Raw genomic sequence first — 18,087 nt, 5'->3', positions numbered from 1 at the left:
TGCAAGCTCTGCCTCCTGGGTTCACGCCATTCTCCTGCCTCAGCTTCCCTAGTAGCTGGGACTACAGGCGCCTGCCACCATGCCCGACTAATTTTTTGTATTTTTAGTAGAGACGAGGTTTCACTGTGTTAGCCAGGATGGTCTTGATCTCCTGACCTTGTGATCCACGGCCTCGGCCTCCCAAAGTGCTGATTACAGGCATGAGTAATGCCGGCGCGGTGCCTGGCCTCTTTTTCTTTATTATTATTTTTAAGACAGAGTCTTACTGTGTCACCCAGGTTGGAGTGCAGTGGCACAATCACAGCTTACTATAGTCTCAACCTCCCAGGCTCAAGTGATCCTCCCACCTCAGCCTCCCGAGTAGCTGAAACTACAGGTACATGTCACCACGCTTGGCAATTTTTTTTTTTTTTTTTGAGACAGAGTCTCACTCTGTTGCCCAGGCTGGAGTGCAGTGGCGCAATCTCAGCTCACTGTGAACTCTAACTCCCAGATTCAAGTGATTCTCCTGCCTCAGCCTCCCAAGTAGCTGGGATTACAGGTGTGTGCCACCAGGCCCAGCTAATTTTTGTATTTTTAAAAGAGACAGAGTTTCACCACATTGGCTAGGCTGGTCTTAAAACTCCTGACTTCAAGTGATCTGCCCCCCTCATCCTCCCAAAGTGCTGGGATTACAGGTGTGAGCCGCTGTGCCTCACCACCAGCTAATTTTTTTTTTTTTTTTTCTGAGACGGAGTCTCCCTCTCTTTCCCAGTCTGGAGTGCAGTGGTGCGATCTCGGCTCACTGCAAGCTCCGCCTCCCGGGTTCACGCCATTCTCCTGCCTCAGCCTCCCAAGTAGCTGGGACTACAGGTGACTGCCAACACGTCTGGCTAATTTTTTGTATTTTTAGTAGAGACAGAGTTTCACCATGTTAGCCAGGATGGTCTCGATCTCCTGACTTTGTGACCCACCTGCCTCGGCCTCCCAAAGTGCTGGGATTACAGGCGTGAGCCACCGTGCCCAGCCTAGTTTTTTTTTTTTAATTTTTACAGAGACAGGGTTTCACCATGTTACCCAGGCTGGTTTTGAACCCCTGGGCTCAAGTGATCCTCCTGCTTTGGCCTCCCAAAATGCTGGGATGCTAGGCATGAGTTACCATACCCAGCCTGTATTTTTTTCTGAAGAAATTGGTTGTACAGGCAAGCAGAGGCCAGACCACGTAGAGTCTTGTTAAAACTTTAAAATTTTATTCTAAGTGCAATAAAGAGTCTTAAAGGATTTTAAGTAAAAAAGTATGTGTATTATTTAGCAACTATCCTTCTGTATTTTACCAACAGTATTTTAATAATCAAGTATGGTTGTTGCATTATTAAACAGATGCTTTTATAGTGCCTATCACAGTTAATAGCTTTCCTAGTACTGAACTTGGATTATGCTTGCCTGCCAGTATAAAGTACTGAAACTAACTTGTTAATGTCTTATATAGGCTTTTGTACTCATATTTATAAATAAGATTGGTCAGGCCAGGCGTGGTGGCTCATGCCTATAATCCCAACACTTTGGGAGGCTAAGGCAGGTGGATTACTTGAGCTCAGGAGTTCGAGACCAGCTGGGCAACACGGCAAAACCTCATCTCTACAAAAAATACAAAAATTAGCCAGGCGTGGTGGCATGTACCTGTAGTCCCAGCTACTCAAGAGGCTGAGGTGGGAGGATCACTTGAGCTCAGGAGATGGAGGTAGCAGTGAGCCAGGATCATACCACTGCACTCCAGCCTGGGCGATGGAGACAGATCCTGTCTCAAACAGACAGACAAAAACCATTGGTCCATAGCTTATTTGTGTGTTTGTTGGCCAATCTTACTCACTTTGTAATATGACATCTGCATTAGCTTCCATATTAAACTTGTATTCACTTACTGCCAATTTCAAAAAACTAGAATGAAACAATATGGTTTGTTTCCTTGTTTCACTCATTATATTGATATAAAGTTTAATAGTTTGGTAGGATAGCATACTACATGTATATGATCATATTTACTAAGTAACAAGATTTGAAAAGATAGGACATTTAATAAAACAAACACAAAAACCTATTATCTCTAAATATGTTTAAAAATAAAACCCAAAGAATCTACGATCAATATTTATTTAGCACTCAGTTTGCTATAAACCTACCTTTTCTTCTTTCTATTTGAGGAAGAAAAAAGAAAAAGAAGTCTTCCCAGCATTTTTATATCATAGCATTGACAGGTAAGGATTCGGACCTATGAGAGCAAAGGTCCAAAGTTCAAACAGCAGAGAAAGTGCCATGGAAACTATGGGTATTCAATAAGTATTGACCAGTGGTAATGACAAAAAAAGTAAGGTTATTGTGTTTGGGGATAACAGAAAAATACGAAAGATAAGATGATGCCTCCTTGATGGAATTACTGTGACAGAAGCATCATTAAGGAAGTCTTAGGTAGACAGTGATTGGATAGGGCTATTACGATGGCTATAAGTAGCCATGGAACTAGATAGCATTACAACTAATTGGTCATTTAGTCCATTTTCAAAATAAATATCTCCCACTGAGAACTAATAGACCGTGCATTGATCAGCAATCGATAAGGCTGTTAAAGTGATTGGGTTGGTTTTACAGTGGCCTAATAATTTAGTACCAGTAGAAAGACTCAGTGGATTACTCTGAATATCTCTGTGAAACACAATTTTGGTAACCAAAGAAAAAGAAGAACAATACAAGTTTGAAAAAGGGTGAAAGTGTTAACAAATGACTTCAGCATTAAAGGATTTATTCCACTAATGTAAGATCTCAGCTGACTAAGGTGAATTGCTAGCATACCAGATTTTTTTTTCTCCCTACCAGTCACTGGGTTTTGAAGCAAGAGAACAAGAGAGAGAGAAAGAATAAATATAATATGAACGTTTAGGGAAGTAGATTCAGAGTAAGAGAAACTGTGTACTCTCAAATCTTAACATCCAATGGATTATCTGGTTTTAGATTACTCACAATTTTTCACAATTTTAGGAGTACCTAAATGATGATTCTTTCCATCTGTGGAGTTTGCTGTTTCTCTATGAGACTAAAGAATTATTGCAAGGTACCTTCAGCTTGGAATAAGTTTCTTTCAATACCAAACTCTTTCTCCTTGGACTCTTCATAATCACTCTAGCAGGCAGTGAACATTATTTACATGGCTGAGTTATTAGTGTTTTATTTAAACCCTTATATGTTAGATGTGAAATCATATCTCTGGATTTTATTTACCCACTGCAATCTACCCTGTATAAAATGGTCTGCTCAGAGCCTAATTTTCGCCAAGTAAGTATAAGCCCAAGACAGCTGAGAATCAAAATAAGCACGTGGCTGGCAATTGTCGGTCCTGTTGCCCAAAAAGATATTGTCCATCATTAAACCCAAGTCTCAAAGTCAGCAGAATGAGAAGTTCACACTGTGAGATGCAAGCAAGAATGGAAATCAACTGTGTGAGATCTCATAGTCATATATTCAGTGACTGGTCCTGTTGACAACTACTTAATTATTTATTTGTTTTTTATTTTTATATTCTTTTAGAGGCAGATCCTCCCTCTGTTGCCCAGGCTGGAGTGCAGTGGTGCAATCATAGCTCACTGTAATGCAGAACTCCTGGGCTCAAGTGATCCTCCTGCCTCAGCCTCCTGAGTAGTTAAGACTACAGGTACACACCACCATGCTGGACTAGTTTTAAAATCTTTTCTGGAGAGACAGGATCTCGCTATGGTGCCCAGGGTGGTCTCAAACTCTTGGGCTCAAGTGATCCTCCCACTGCAGCCTCCCAAAGCACTGGGATTATAGGCATGAGCCACCACACCTGGCCCCACTTCATTATTTAAATTATTTTTATTTCTTCATTCCTCCTTTTTTTTTGCTGAATATGTATAATTAAATTCACACAAAGCATGTTAAGTGAATATATGATGTAGCTCCACTGCACAAGAGAAATTGTTTTTGTATCCCCTATTGCACCGTCTTTTGAAAAAATGAATGCCCTGGATATCAATGACTTAATACAGTGTCACATCAGGAATGAATGTCAACACCCGAACCAGAAACTTGATTTTCAGTGTTCTAACAGAAACTTGTATGCCACCACTCAAACAAAAAGCAAAAAAAAATGACATACTTGATAATATTAGTTCCAAACATAAAACGAAAACATCATACCTGCAGAATATATTGAGTGAGGTCAACTGCTTCTTTCTTCTCATGCACAAGTAGAGTTTCTTTGTCTTCTACAGTAATAATATTAATTTCTCCACGACGTACCTCCCTCATGCCCAGGGGGCGTTTTCGAACACAAACTCTGATTTTCTCCATCTCAGTCCAAGGATTCTGTTTCTCTGAAGTGTTCTGTCTAATATGTTTATAAACAGGCTTTTAATTTTTAATAATAGGACAAGATTACTTAACAGGTCAAAGTATTGGTACCTTTTAGCCGGGCGCGGTGGCTTACGCCTGTAATCCCAGCACTTTGGGAGGCCGAGGCGGGCGGATCACGAGGTCAGGAGATCAAGACCATCCTGGCTAACACGGTGAAACCCCGTCTCTACTAAAAATACAAAAAATTAGCCAGGCATAGTGGCGTGCGCCTGTAATCCCAGCTACTTGGGAGGCTGAGGCAGGAGAATGGCGTGAACCCAGGAGGCGGAGCTTGCAGTGAGCCGAGATTGCGCCACTGCACTCCAGCCTGGGCGACAGAGCCAGATTCTGTCTCAAAAAAAAAAAAAAGTATTGGTACATTTTGCTGTATATTAGGCATAATATATTTCTTAAAGTTACAAAGTAAAGTGTCAACCCTGAGAAAGTTCTTCTATCTCCATCCCCACCCTGCTCCGCCCTTTTCCTTGGAAAAACACAAATAACAGAACAACAACAAAAAACCAACCAACCAACAAAAAACCCCTAAGAGATCATATATAGAATACTATTTTATACAATTGTTTCATATCAATTCTGATTTCCTTAGCCCTCCAACTGGCTGCTGAAAAAAAATTTTTTTTGAGATAGGATCTCACTCTGTCACCCAGACTGGAGTACAGTGGCATAGCCATGGCTCATTGCAGCCTCAACCTCCAGGGTTCAAGAAATTCTACCTCAGCCTCCTAAGTAGCTAGGACTATAGCGTACAACACCGCAGCTGGCTAATTTTTGTAATTTTTGTAGGGACAGGGTCCCACTATCTTGCCCAGGCTGGTCTTGAACTTATGGCCTCAAGCAATCCTCCCATTTTGGCCTCTCAAAGTGCTGGGATTACAAGCATCAGCCATCACGCTCAGCCTGGAGAATACTTTTTTTACTGGGATCTGAATTGGTTTAAAAAAAAAAAAAACCCAGCAACTAATTTTCTAATATAATGAATGCATAAAGCACTAATTTTATGGCATGTTTTAAAGCAAATTTTATTTTCTTAACCAACATTTAGGGACTTTAAAATGCATCATTTTTGCATGAAACTGCAGGTGGAATAAATAAATGACAGAATAAATGAAATGTACCATTTTGAGATACTGTGGGAAAATCGTGACAATCATTGAAACTGGATGACGGGCCAGGTGCGGTGGCTCACGCCTGTAATCCTAGCACTTCGAGAGGCTGAGGCGGGCAGATCACTTGAGGTCAGGAGTTCGAGACCAGCCTGGCCAACATGGTGAAACCCCATCTCTACTAAAAATATAAAACTTAGCTGGGCATGCTCACTGAAACCCAGGAGGTGGAGTTCACAGGTGAGATAGTGCCATTGCATTCCAGCCTGGGCAACAGAGCAAGACTCTGTCTGAAAAAAAAAGAAAAAAGAAAAAGAAATTGGATGATGGACATATTGGGATTCAGTGTTCTATTTTTTTCTTCTTTTGCATATGTTTGATTTTTCACAAGAAAAGGGAATTTTTTGTTTTGAGACAGGGTCTTGCTCTATCACCCAGACTGGAGTGCAGTGGTGCGAGCACAGCTCACTGAAGCCTCAACCTCCTGGGCTGAAGCCATCCTCCCACTTCAGCCAATAGTAGCTGGAACTACAGGTGCACACCATCATGTCTGGCTAATTTTTGTATTTTTGTAGAAACAGGGTCTCACCATGTTGCCCAGGCTGGCCTCGAACTCCTGGGCTCAAGCAATCTGCCTGCCTTGGCCTCCCAAAATGCCAGGATTGCAGGCATGAGCCACTGTGCTCATCAAAAATGAAAATTTTTAATGCTTTTTTTTTTTTTTGAGACAGAGTCTCATTGTGTCACCCAGGCTGGAGTGCAGTGGCACAATCTTGGCTCACTGCAACCTCTGCCTCCTGGGTTCAAGCGATTTTCCTACCTCAGCCTCTAGAATAGCTGGGATTGCAGGCACCTGCCATGATGCCCTGCTAATTTTTGTATTTTTAGTAGAGATGGGGTTTAGCCATGTTGGCCAGGCTGGCCTTGAACTCCTGACCTCAGGTGATCCACCCGCCTTGGCCTCCCAAAGTGCTGGGATTAGAGGTGTGAGCCACTGTGCCTGGCCTAATGCATCATTTTAATAAGGGTTCTGTGTTAAAATCTTTAGTTGTTGGATATCAATAACCTAATCATATAAAGCTGATCAAAGAGGATAGAAAATGTTTAGTCCTTTTTAAAATTGTTCAGGGCTCTAGGATGACTCATATGAACAAAAGGCCCATAGTTTCAAGTTCAAGGAGCAAAAAGACATGCATGATTTTTTAAAAAGCTCTAGTTTGGGCAGGGCACAGTGGCTCTCACCTGTAATCCCAGTGCTTTGGGAAGCTGAGGTGGGAGGATCACTTGAGGCCAGGAGTTCAAGACCAGCCTGGGTAACATAGTGAGATCCCCAACTCTACAAAAAATTGAAAAATTAGCTGGGGACAGTGGTGCGTACCTGTAGTCCTAGCTACTTGGGTGGCTGAGGCAGGAGGATCACTTGACCTCAGGAGTTTGAGGCCCCAGTGGACTACGACTGCACCACTGCACTCCAGCCTGGGTGACAGAGCAAGACCCTGTCTCTACAAATCAAACAAACAAACAAACAAATAAACAAAGAGTCAAATAAATGAAATGGTAATGGTTAAACTAAAATATCCATCCTATCCTTGATGGTGTTAAATAAAGTGGTATTTTTACTTATAAGTAATTCCAATTTAGATTTTTATGTACTGTTCAGTAAAAAAGTAATATTCAAGAAAATAGGCCAGGCGCGGTGGCTCACGCCTGTAATCCCAGCATTTTGGGAGGCTGAGGCGGGTGGATCACAAGGTCAGGAGATCAAGACCATCCTGGCTAATATGGTGAAACCCCACCTCTACTAAAAATACAAAAAATTAGCCAGGCATAGTGGCGGGCGCCTGTAGTCCCAGCTACTCGGAAGGCTGAGGCAGGAGAATGGCATGAACCCGGGAGGCAGAGCTTGCAGTGAGCAGAGATTGCACCACTGCACTCCAGCCTGGGCGACAGTGCGAGACTCCGTCTCAAAAAAAAAAAAAAGAAAATATTTACTCCTTCACTGCTGAGGTAACCAATGCAATAGCAACAATCTGCCTTCATAGTCAAGGAACAATCTATTCCTCTCAGAATTAAAAGAAGAAAACAGTATTACATGCTCTGTGATCTCCTAGACCAAACAAAATGTTTTCAGAAATATTATAATAAAAATTCACTTATGTATTTCAAATTATTAAAGATATTTTTACTGTTAAAACTGAGTCTTCTATTTTTATGGAGTAAAATAACTGATTATGAGATCTTCTGAAACCTTAGCCAATGTAAGACCAGATATAAATTATTTATCTTAAGGTATGAATAACAGTATTTTTAAAAAGAAAATATGGCTCAAGAATGAATTTTGTTTGCCCATAACTCACATATATAATGTTTAAAATAAAACAAGGACTACTTTTTTTTTTTTTACAAGATTACAAGAACATATTTCCTATTATACCATTGTTAGTACTAGGGATTACTTGTTATTTCACCTCTTAGGGACCTTATTTCAAATTCTAACTCGAAGCACTAGGTGAAAATAACTTATTGTCACCCTGACTCTCAAACTCTCATCTCCACCAACAATGTCTTACTGTTTGTAATCACCAAAATTATCTGTTTTTTCCGGGGTTGAAATTGTAGAAAGCACTCAAAATTAGGATCATATTTCAATGTGTGTAGGTGAACTAACTGCCCCAAAGACCTACTTAATTAAACTACATGCCCTTGTTTTTTAACAAAGCATCTTTAAGTCTCCTGGTTGGGTTAAGTGAATTTGATAACCTTAAAAAAGTCCTGTGGATTGTGTAATTTTTTTCTCCACTGTAGAAGGGTTAACTATTTCACTTTCACAGATGTACTAGATGTATCATGTTACGCTATAATAAACAATAGAAACAGATCTGCTACAGATCCTGGCAAGTAGCAGCTGTTCTGATGTACATGAACAATATCATCTTTCTCCCACCTAGAAAGTCCCAATTTCTCATTAATTTTCCCACATCCAGGTATTCCTATTATTGATGCAAATGCTGTTCATGATAATTTCTGTTATATTCATTTACTATAAATAAGGAGTAGATGCTGTCTGCTGGACATGAAGGAGAGGCCTGCCCTTGCCTGAGGCTACTTTCCCTCAAAAGAAAGAAAGATAAAATTTATTACCTGATACAAGAATGAGGGATTCCATAGTTATACCCTGAAACATGAGAGATTCTTTGAATAATGGGAATATCACAATCCCCCAGTATTGCAGAAAGGTAATTTGGTGAAAAGAGTGAAGTGCTGATTTCTGTTTGCACATAGGAATCACCAGCTGTGGCATTCAGAATTCCTGTTTTTGTATGGTACTGGGAATCATCTGGTAGCATGTGTTCTAGCACTTTTAGGTAAGTGGACTTCTGTTCATTTGCAGAGAAATCTGATAAACTGCACATTTCAAACCCATCATTGCTGGCATTTCTGTCTTTATTGTCAGCAGGAGAATCAAAATTCAGCTGTCTGCGAGGGCCAGATCTTAATTCCTGAGATTTGATGCGCAGGCTGCTTGTCTGAAGATGACGCTCTGGGATACTGACTGCTTTATCTTCTTCTTGCATAATCTTAATAATTTTGATAAGTTGGAAGAGACGTTTGCGGTCGTTCATGTCATGGACTCCTAATTTGGAGTAGTCCTTCATTGTAATCTTGGCTAATTCATCTATTTTCTGAAGGCCAAGGGCAGTGAAATGAGAATAATACTGTGCAAGTTCAGCTTCACAAAGACATTCATATAACCAGGATGCCATTTTGGTGAATAGGTTTCTATAAACTCTGAAGAGAGAAAGAAAAGCCATTCGCTTGAAATAGAGTATATGTAATACAATTATTTATTTTAAAAATTGAAAACCACAAAACCACAAAACAAACATGCAAAAAATGTTTTATCTGTCAAGTTCTCAATAACATATTTTTCTTCTGAAATTATTGATTAAATAGCATAGTGCATGAACAAAGATGCTTTGTATTGCATATGAAGAATTTGTGGTAACATATAATTTGTTAATTTGCTTAATAAAAAGAGACATTCCATTTTATATATGTGTATATATACGTATATATACATATATACATATATACGTGTATATGTATATATACGTATATATACATATACACGTATATATGTATATATGTATATATACGTATATATACACATATATATACACACACATATATATACACATAGATACACAAATGAACACATACATAACACATAACTTACTTATTTCTAGGGAGTTCCTTCCAACCTTGCAATGTCTACTTAACACATGCCACAACTATTGAAACCTTGTTCCCAACAACTGATTGTAGCAGGACTAATTTTAGATGCTCAACTTAATGTCAAGGCATGCTGCACAACTGTTTCCCATGAATAATGAACAGGGGCTAAGAACTCTTTCAGAATGAAAAGCAGAATTAAATGGCATACCACAGAGGATTATAAACTAATGTAACTCAAAGGAAGATAGCGTTTGTATTTGTTGAGTACTGGCAAAAGTTAGTTAAATAGAAGTAAAGACATCATCAATTCAGCATCAGCCAATTCAGGATTTCAGATCATTCCAAAAGGTGGTCATCGATCTCTACCTGTACAGAATATGAATCAAATAATTTGCCCAGGAAATTAATACTAAGGTCAAGATTTTAAATAGTTGTATCTTTTAAAAAATTTTAACATCAAGATATTTAATTAAATACTAACAAATAATGTGGTAATAACACATAATCCTGGTCTATTATTAAAAGTCAGGATCCTGAGCTCTCTATATCACTGTTAATCAAGTTCATGAGAATATCCAAAAGTAAATACAGTACATTTTCTTTTTTAAAATGGTTTCATAATTCAGAGTTTTCAAAAATTCAGTTAGGTAACTAGTGGTACAACTTTCCTGTTTTCGTTTTAATTTCTATTTCATCTTCTTTCTAGCAGAAACAGAGAAAGAGGTGAGGGCAAGGTAATAAAGATAACCAAAGAACGTTGAATAATTAGCTTTGGGGGAAATACTACTTAGGCTAAAAGGCTAAATGGGCTGAGTAACACATCCTAAACTAATCCTGGCCTTTTCTATTTGTGGTAGATTTGTTTTTTTTGAGATGGAGTTTCACTCTGTTGCCCAGGCTGGAGTGCAGTGGTGGTATCTTGGCTCACTGCAACTTCCGCCTCCAGGTTCAAGCAATTCTCCTGTCTCAGCTTCCTGAGTAGCTAGGATTCACAGGTGCGTGCCACCACACCCGGCTAATTTTTGTATTTTTAGTAGAGAAGGAGTTTCGCCATGTTGGCCAGGCTGGTCTCGAACTCCTGACCTCAGGTGATCCACCCACCTCTGCCTCGCAAAGTGCTGGGATTACAGGCGTGAGCCACCACACTGGCTGGTAGATTTGTTTTGTGAAGGCAGATTTGTTTTTTAAAGACCAAAAATTTTTTGCAGGTCCTTCCATGAAGAAGTGAAGTCTATTTCTTCCCTCATTTCATCTAGGCTAGCCTTGTGACTTGTTTTGCCCAATACAATATGGTAGGAGTAATGCTATGCGACTTCCATGCCTAGGCCTCAAGGGCCCAGCCAACAGCCATCACCAAAGCCAGACATGTGAAAGAAGTCATCTTAGACTATCCAGGCCCAGTGGCACCACTAGATGACTGCAACCACATAGTGACCCCAGGTGAGATCAGGAAAAAACAACCCAAATATCTGGGCAAAGCCCAGCCCAAATATCTGACTCACAGAACTCTGAGCAAATAAAATGATAATTGTTTTAAGCCACTAAGTTTTGAGGGTAATTTGCTACACAGCAGTAGATAACTGCAATATCTCTCTTTAAATAATAATAATTTTTAAAAACAAGTTTTTTAGAAATTATTATTATTATTATTATTATTATTATTATTATTTTTAGAGATAGGGTCTTTGGACTCAAACTTGTAGGCACAAGTGATCCTCTCATCTCAGCCTCCCAAGTAACTGGGACTATAGGTGTGAGCCACCATGCCCAGATTAAAATTATTTTTTATTAAACTATTTTCTAGAGCAATTTTAGGTTCACAGCAAAAATGAGTGGAAGGTATAAAAACTTCCCATATATCCCCTGCCTCTCACATGTATAGCTTCCCCCTGTTATCTGTTTTTTTTTTTTTTGGTTTTTTTTTTTTTGAGGGATGGTCTTGCTCTGTTGCCCAGGCTGGAGTGCAGTGGTGTGATCATGGTTCACTGCAGCCTCAACCTGCTGGGCTCAAGTGATCCTCCCACCTCAGCCTCCCAACTAGCTGGGACTACAGGTGCGCACCACCACATGTGGCTAATTTTTACATTTTTTTTTTTTTGTAGAGAAAGGGTCTCCCTGTGTTGCCTGGGCTAGTCTCAAACCCCTGGGGCTCAAGTGACCCTCCTGCCTCAGCCTCCCAAAGCGGTGGGATTACAGGTATAAGCCACCGAGCCAAGCCTAAATATGCTTCTGCGTACCACATTCCATTTTACAATGTTGAGCCTCTCCTCTTTCTTCTGAGATAAACATCAGAATCACTCTAGACACTTGGGTTTTTTTGTTGTTGTTGTTTATTGTTTGTTTTTTGAGACAGTCTCACTCTGTTGCCCAGGCTGGAGTGCAGTGGTGCAATCTTGGCTCACTGCAACCTCCGCCTCCCGAGTTCAAGCAATTCCCATGCCTCAGCCTCCCAAATAGCTGGGAGTACAGGCGCGTGCCACCACGCCCGGCTAATTTTTTTGTATTTTTAGTAGAGAGGAGGTTTCACCATGTTGGCCAGGTTGGTCTCGAACTCCTGACCTCGAGTGATCCACCCACCTTAGACTCCCAAAGTGCTGGGGTTACAGGCATGAGCCACCATGCCCAGCCCAGTTTAGACACTTTAAAATATATAGATACCTGAGCCCCATCCCAGATCTATAGAAAACCAAAAAACAACAAGAAATAACTCCCAGGTTTTAGGAAAGGCAGACATAACAACTTCAGAAAAGTTCCCTAGGTGATTATGATTGCATGCCACTGATTTATATCTATCAAAATTACAAATGCAAATGCACTGATCCAGCAATTCCACCTCTAGGAACCTATCCTTATCCTTCAGATAATACGTACAAGTACAAAATGACGTTAACTATAATGTTATTCATTACAGCACAGCTTGTAATAGCAAAGTCATGGAATAGAGACTGGTGAAATAAATTATGATAGTCCATTTAATGAAATAATGCTATGAGACAATTACAAAGAGTAAGTAAACTGTAAAATGTTATTTAAAAAAGAAAGCTGTCCAATATATTGTTAATAAAGCAAGGTACAGAACAGTTTGTAAAAGAGAGAGATAAATGATCTATAATAAATCTATATATTTGCTTATCAGACAAAAAACGTCACTTGCAGGATGCACAATAATAGTGGTCTTGAGGGGGTGAGGGGAAGTAGGTGGTAGAGGGTGATTATGGGAAGGAAACTACTGTATACTTTTAAATGCTGGTAGTTATTATTACCTTTCCTATTGTCATTTCTATTTCACTGGTGTCTCTATCACCCAGGGCAAGACCTAAAACAGTTTATTTTTTAAATTTTGAAACTATGTGACTGTATTATTTATTTTAAACATATATTTCTAAATAAAAAATTATATATATTTCTAATTTCACCTCCCTTCCTCCCTCTCAGCCTCCCCAAATTGACCTGATACAATTGTTTCTTAAGATCTTGGTGTCTTTCTAGCCTTTTAAAAAACTGTATATAACACTGTACTCATAACTATATTGCAATCTATGTTTTAATTTAACATAAACATTTTCATATGCTATATGTTACAGCCATAAAAAACAATCCATACTATTATAAATATTTGACTAGATTAATACCTCAGGGAAATGTGACTTCTCTCTAAACTCCTGCAGAGTTTTGATGATAAAACTGATACGGCATTTATGACATACATACTCATTTTTTAAAAAAATTATTGCCAGTCTTGTTCCAGAGATAATGTAAGATGGTTCTGCCTTGTACTACTGTGTGAATTATTAAAGACAAAAGCAGTATGATCCCACTCAGTCAAGCATTGTGCTAGATAGGTGTGCAACAAATATTTTAAGTGAATAGTATCCACTTAGATTCTGTTCATTTAAAATATTTAGAAATGGGCCTGGCACAGTGGCTCATGCCTGTAATCCCAGCACTTTGGGAGGCCAAGGCCAGGGGATCACTTGACGTCAGGAGTTTGAGAACAGTCTGGCCAACATGGCAAAACCCTGTCTCTACTAAAAATGCAAAAATTAGTCAGGCATGGTGGTGTGCGCCTGTAATCCCAGCTACTCAGGAGGCTGAGGTAGGAGAATCACTTGAACCCAGGAGGCAGAGGGTGTAGTGAGCTGAGATTGTGCCACTGCACTCCAACCTGGGTGACAGAGCAAGACTCTGTCACCCCCCCAAAAAAAAAAAATTTTTTTAGAAATGTTCCATTATCGGCCGGGCGTGGGGGCTCATGCCTATAATCCCAGCACTTTGGGAGGCCAAGGTGGGTGGATCACGAGGTCAGGAGATCGAGACCATCCTGGCCAACATGGTGAAACCGTCTCTACTAAAAATACAAAAATTAGCTGGGTGTGGTGGCAAGTGCCTGTAATCCCAGCTACTCAGGAGGCTGAGTTTCACCTGAACCTGGGAGGTGGAGGGTGCAGTAAGCCGAGATCGTGTCACTGCACTCCAGTCTGGCAATAGAGCGAGACTCTGTATTAAAAAAAAAAAAAAAAAAGTTCCATTATCTCTACTGTTTTGCCCAAGGCAACGAAGTGATTAAAAGATTCCATGACACCTGCTTATGTGGCCACAGAGCCATTTTCTCTGAGTTTCCTAATTCTTTACGAGTCCCATCACCCAAAGTAATGGCAACATCCTCAGGGCCCTTACAACTTTAAGAAGCCAAATATCCACAATGTTACCAACTTCACTCTGAACACTTCATATGGTTTAAAAAAGCATTTTATATAAAAGGCTAATTCCATTATGTCAGCAGATAGTCCACATCCATACTACTTTGATGATCTGATTAAACTAAAATGTATTGAGTTCTGTTTTATGCCAAGCACTATGTTAGATGCTTTATATAAAAAATGTTATTTATTGTTAAGTCAGAATTCTGTTTTTAAAAACTCTGTTGAAGCAAACTCCTAAAGTAAAAATAGTGCTTACTGGCTGGGCGCGGTGGCTCATGCCTGTAATCCCAGCACTTTGGGAGGCTGAGGCGAGTGGATCACAAGGTCAGGAGGTCGAGACCAGCCTGGCCAGCCTGGTGAAACCCCCGTCTCTATTAAAAATACAAAAATTGGCTGGGCGGCTGAGCACGGTGGCTCACGCTTGTAATCCCAGCACTTTGGGAGGCTGAGGCGGGTGGATCATCTGAGGTCAGGAGTTCAAGACCAGCCTGGCCAAAATAGTGAAACGCCGTCTCTGCTAAAAATACAAAACAATTAGCTGGGCGTGGTTCGCAGGCACCCATAATCCCAGCTACTCGGGAGGCTGAGGCAGGAGAATCACTTGTACCTGGGAAGTGGAGGTTGCGGTGAGCTGAGATCGCGCCATTGCACTCCAGTCTGGGCAACAAGAGTGAAACTCTGTCTCAAAAAAAAAAAAGAAAAAAAAATTGGCCAGGCATGGTGGCACGCGCCTGTAATCCCAGCTACTCTGGAGGCTGAGGTAGGAGAATCACTTGACCCTGGGAGGCGGACATTGCAGTGAGCCAAGATCACGCCACTGCACTCCAGCCTGGGCGACAGAAGGAGACTCTGTCTTAAAAAAAAAAAAAGTGCTTATTTACTGGTTGTTGTTTTTAGATTGACAATTTCAATGTAAGTTACAGTAGTACCTGTCCTCCAATTTAGCTTTCTGCCATTTCAGTTACCCTTAGTCAACCAGTCCAAAAATATTAAGTGAAAAATTCCAGAAAGGAACAATTTGTAAGATTTAAATTGTGCACCATTCTGAGTAGCACGATTAAAATCTCTCACAATACTGGCTCCCCTTTCCTGGAATGTCAATCATCCCACTGTCCAGCCTATCCACACTGCATAAACTACCCACTCATTAGTCACTTAGTAGCCATTTTGGTTACCAGATCAACTGTGGGGTATTGCAATGCTTGTGTTCATGTAACCTTATTTTACTCAAATAACAGCCCCAAAGCAAAAGAGTAGTAATGTTGGCAATTCAGATATGCCAAAGAGAAGCCATAGTGCTTCCTTTAAGTGAAAGAATGAAAGTTCTAGACTTAGGAAAATGCATAACCTATAATAGGGGTTGGTACTATCCATGGTTTCAGGCATCCACCGGGGGTCTTGGAATATATCCTCCTTGAATAAGGGGGCATACTACCATACCCTTAAAATCTTAATTTTTTTAATTCAAATTGTATTATTGGATTTATTTTTCAGTAGTTAGGGGAGCATGGGAGCAAAGGATTGCTTTAAGAATCCTTTCCTCAACATGTAGAAGCCTGATTAGAAAATTAGGGAAGAGAACAAACAAGTCTAAAGCTGGTGGTTTAACAAGATAAATACATGAATAATGCAGCCTGGGCAACATAGTGAGACCCCGCCCCTAAAAAAAAGACATGAATAATGAACATATAGGTAACCCTCAGCTATGAGTTGTAAAAGTTACATAAAAATAGGCTATAGAAGAGTAGAATCGTGTCGCGGCTCGAGAGCGAGACTCCCGTCTTGGAGCCAGCCCAGCCCAACCCAGCCCAACCCAGCTCGACCCAGCCCTGACAGGTCCATCGTGGTGCACGCAAACCACCTCCCAGCCACGCGCTCCCTCCTGCTCCTCAGTGCCTTCTGCCTCCTGGCGGTGGCCTTGGCGACCGAGGTGAAGAAACCTGCAGCCACAGCAGCTCCTGGCACCGCAGAGAAGCTGAGCCCCAAGGCAGCCACGCTGGCCGAACACAGCGCCGGCCTGGCCTTCAGCCTGTACCAGGCCATGGCCAAGGACCAGGCGGTGGAGAACATCCTGGTGTCGCCCGTGGTGGTGGCCTCGTCGCTGGGGCTCGTGTCGCTGGGCGGCAAGGCGACCACGGCGTCGGAGGCCAAGGCAGTGCTGAGTGCCAAGCAGCTGCGCGACGAGGAGGTGCACGCCGGCGTGGGCGAGCCGCTGCGTTCACTCAGCAACTCCACCGCGCGCAACGTGACCTGGAAGCTGTGCAGTCGCCTGTAGGGACCCAGCTCAGTGAGTTTCGCTGATGACTTCGTGCGCAGCAGCAAGCAGCACTACAACTGCGAGCACTCCAAGATCAATTTCCATGACAAGCGCAGTGCGCTGCAGTCCATCCACGAGTGGGCCGTGCAGACCACCGACGGCAAGCTGCCCAAGGTCACCAAGGACATGGAGTGCATGGATGGCGCCCTGCTTGTCAACACCATGTTCTTCAAGCCACACTGGAATGAGAAATTCCACCACAAGATGGTGGAAAACCGTGGCTTCATGGTGACTCGGTTCTATACCGTGGGTGTCATGGTGATGCACCAGACAGGCCTCTACAACTACTATGACAATGAGAAGGAAAAGCTGCAAATCGTGGAGATGCCCCTGGCCCACAAGCTCTCCAGCCTCATCATCCTCATGCCCCACCACGTGGAGCCCCTCGAGGCCTTAAAAAGCTGCTAACCAAAGAGCAGCTGAAGATCTGGATGGGGAAGAAGCAGAAGCCTGTCACCATCTCCTTGCCCAAGCGGGTGGTGGAAGTTCCCATGACCTGCAGAAACTCGTGGCTGGGCTTGGCCTGACTGAGGCCATTGACAAGAACAAGGCAAACTTGTCACGCATGCCACACAAGAAGGACCTGTACCTGGCCAGCGTGTTCCACGCCACCGCCTTTGAGTTGGACACAGACGGCAACTCCTTTGACCAGGACATCTATGGGAGCAAGGAGCTGCGCAGCCCCAAGCTGTTCTACTCCGACCACGCCTTCATCTTCCTGGTGTGGGACACCCAGAGCGGCTCCCTGCTGTTCACTGGGCACCTGGTCCGGCCTAAGGTTGACAAGATGCGAGACGAGTTTTAGGGCCTCAGGGTGCACACAGGATGGCAGGAGGCAGCCAAAGGCTTCTGAGACACATGGGTGCTACTGGGATTCGGGGGAGGTGAGGTACCAGCTTGGATACTCCATGGGTGGGGGTGGACAAACAAACCAGGGTTCCCGTGTGCTTGAACGGACCTTCCCAGCTAGAATTTACTCCACTTGGACGTGGGCCCCAGATACCATGATGCTGAGCCCAGAAACTCCACATCCTGTGGTACCTGGGCCATAATCATCCTGCCTGCCCTCAAAGTCCCAGATCAAGCCTGCCTCAATCAGTGTTCATATTTATAGCCAAGTACCTTCTCACCTGTGAGACCAAATGGAGCTAGGGGGGTCAGCCAGCCCTCTTCTGACACTAAACCACCTTAGCCACCTCCCCAGCTCTATCCCAGTCTCTCCCAACTACAAAACTAGGTGCTGCAGCCCCTGGGACCAGGCATCCCCAGAATGACCTGGCCCCATTGAGGCAGATCGAGAAAGAGCTCACAGGACAGGCTTCTG

At 42.1% G+C, this 18,087-nt stretch overlaps 2 protein-coding genes across 5 annotated transcripts in view; one reads left to right on the top strand and one right to left on the bottom strand.

Annotated features, from left to right (window-relative positions):
* The window catches only part of KIF24 (kinesin family member 24), a 76,518-nt gene that overhangs the window by 49,316 nt on the left and 9,115 nt on the right, over positions 1–18,087 (bottom strand). For 2 of the 4 annotated variants that reach the window (XM_034967330.3, XM_055117292.2), the window contains exons 2-4: positions 17,353–17,536; positions 8,649–9,296; positions 4,189–4,378 (exon numbers count right to left, since the gene is read on the bottom strand). In XM_034967330.3, coding sequence (XP_034823221.2) covers positions 4,189–4,378; positions 8,649–9,296; positions 17,353–17,420 — 906 coding nt within the window. In that variant the 5' untranslated portion in view covers positions 17,421–17,536. The remainder of the gene's footprint in view (positions 1–4,188; positions 4,379–8,648; positions 9,297–17,352; positions 17,537–18,087) is intronic. The other 2 variants (XM_003829788.5, XM_055117293.2) reach the window with 1 other exon arrangement.
* On the top strand, positions 13,445–17,443 carry LOC103783515 (serpin H1-like). The gene has a single exon (XM_034967331.3). The coding sequence runs from the start codon at positions 16,152–16,154 to the stop codon at positions 16,719–16,721; it is 570 nt and encodes a 189-aa protein (XP_034823222.1). The 5' UTR covers positions 13,445–16,151; the 3' UTR covers positions 16,722–17,443.

Source organism: Pan paniscus, chromosome 11, assembly GCF_029289425.2.
Source record: "Pan paniscus chromosome 11, NHGRI_mPanPan1-v2.0_pri, whole genome shotgun sequence".
Classification (NCBI taxonomy): Eukaryota; Metazoa; Chordata; class Mammalia; order Primates; family Hominidae; genus Pan; species Pan paniscus.
This window is presented reverse-complemented; position numbering and strand designations above follow the sequence as displayed.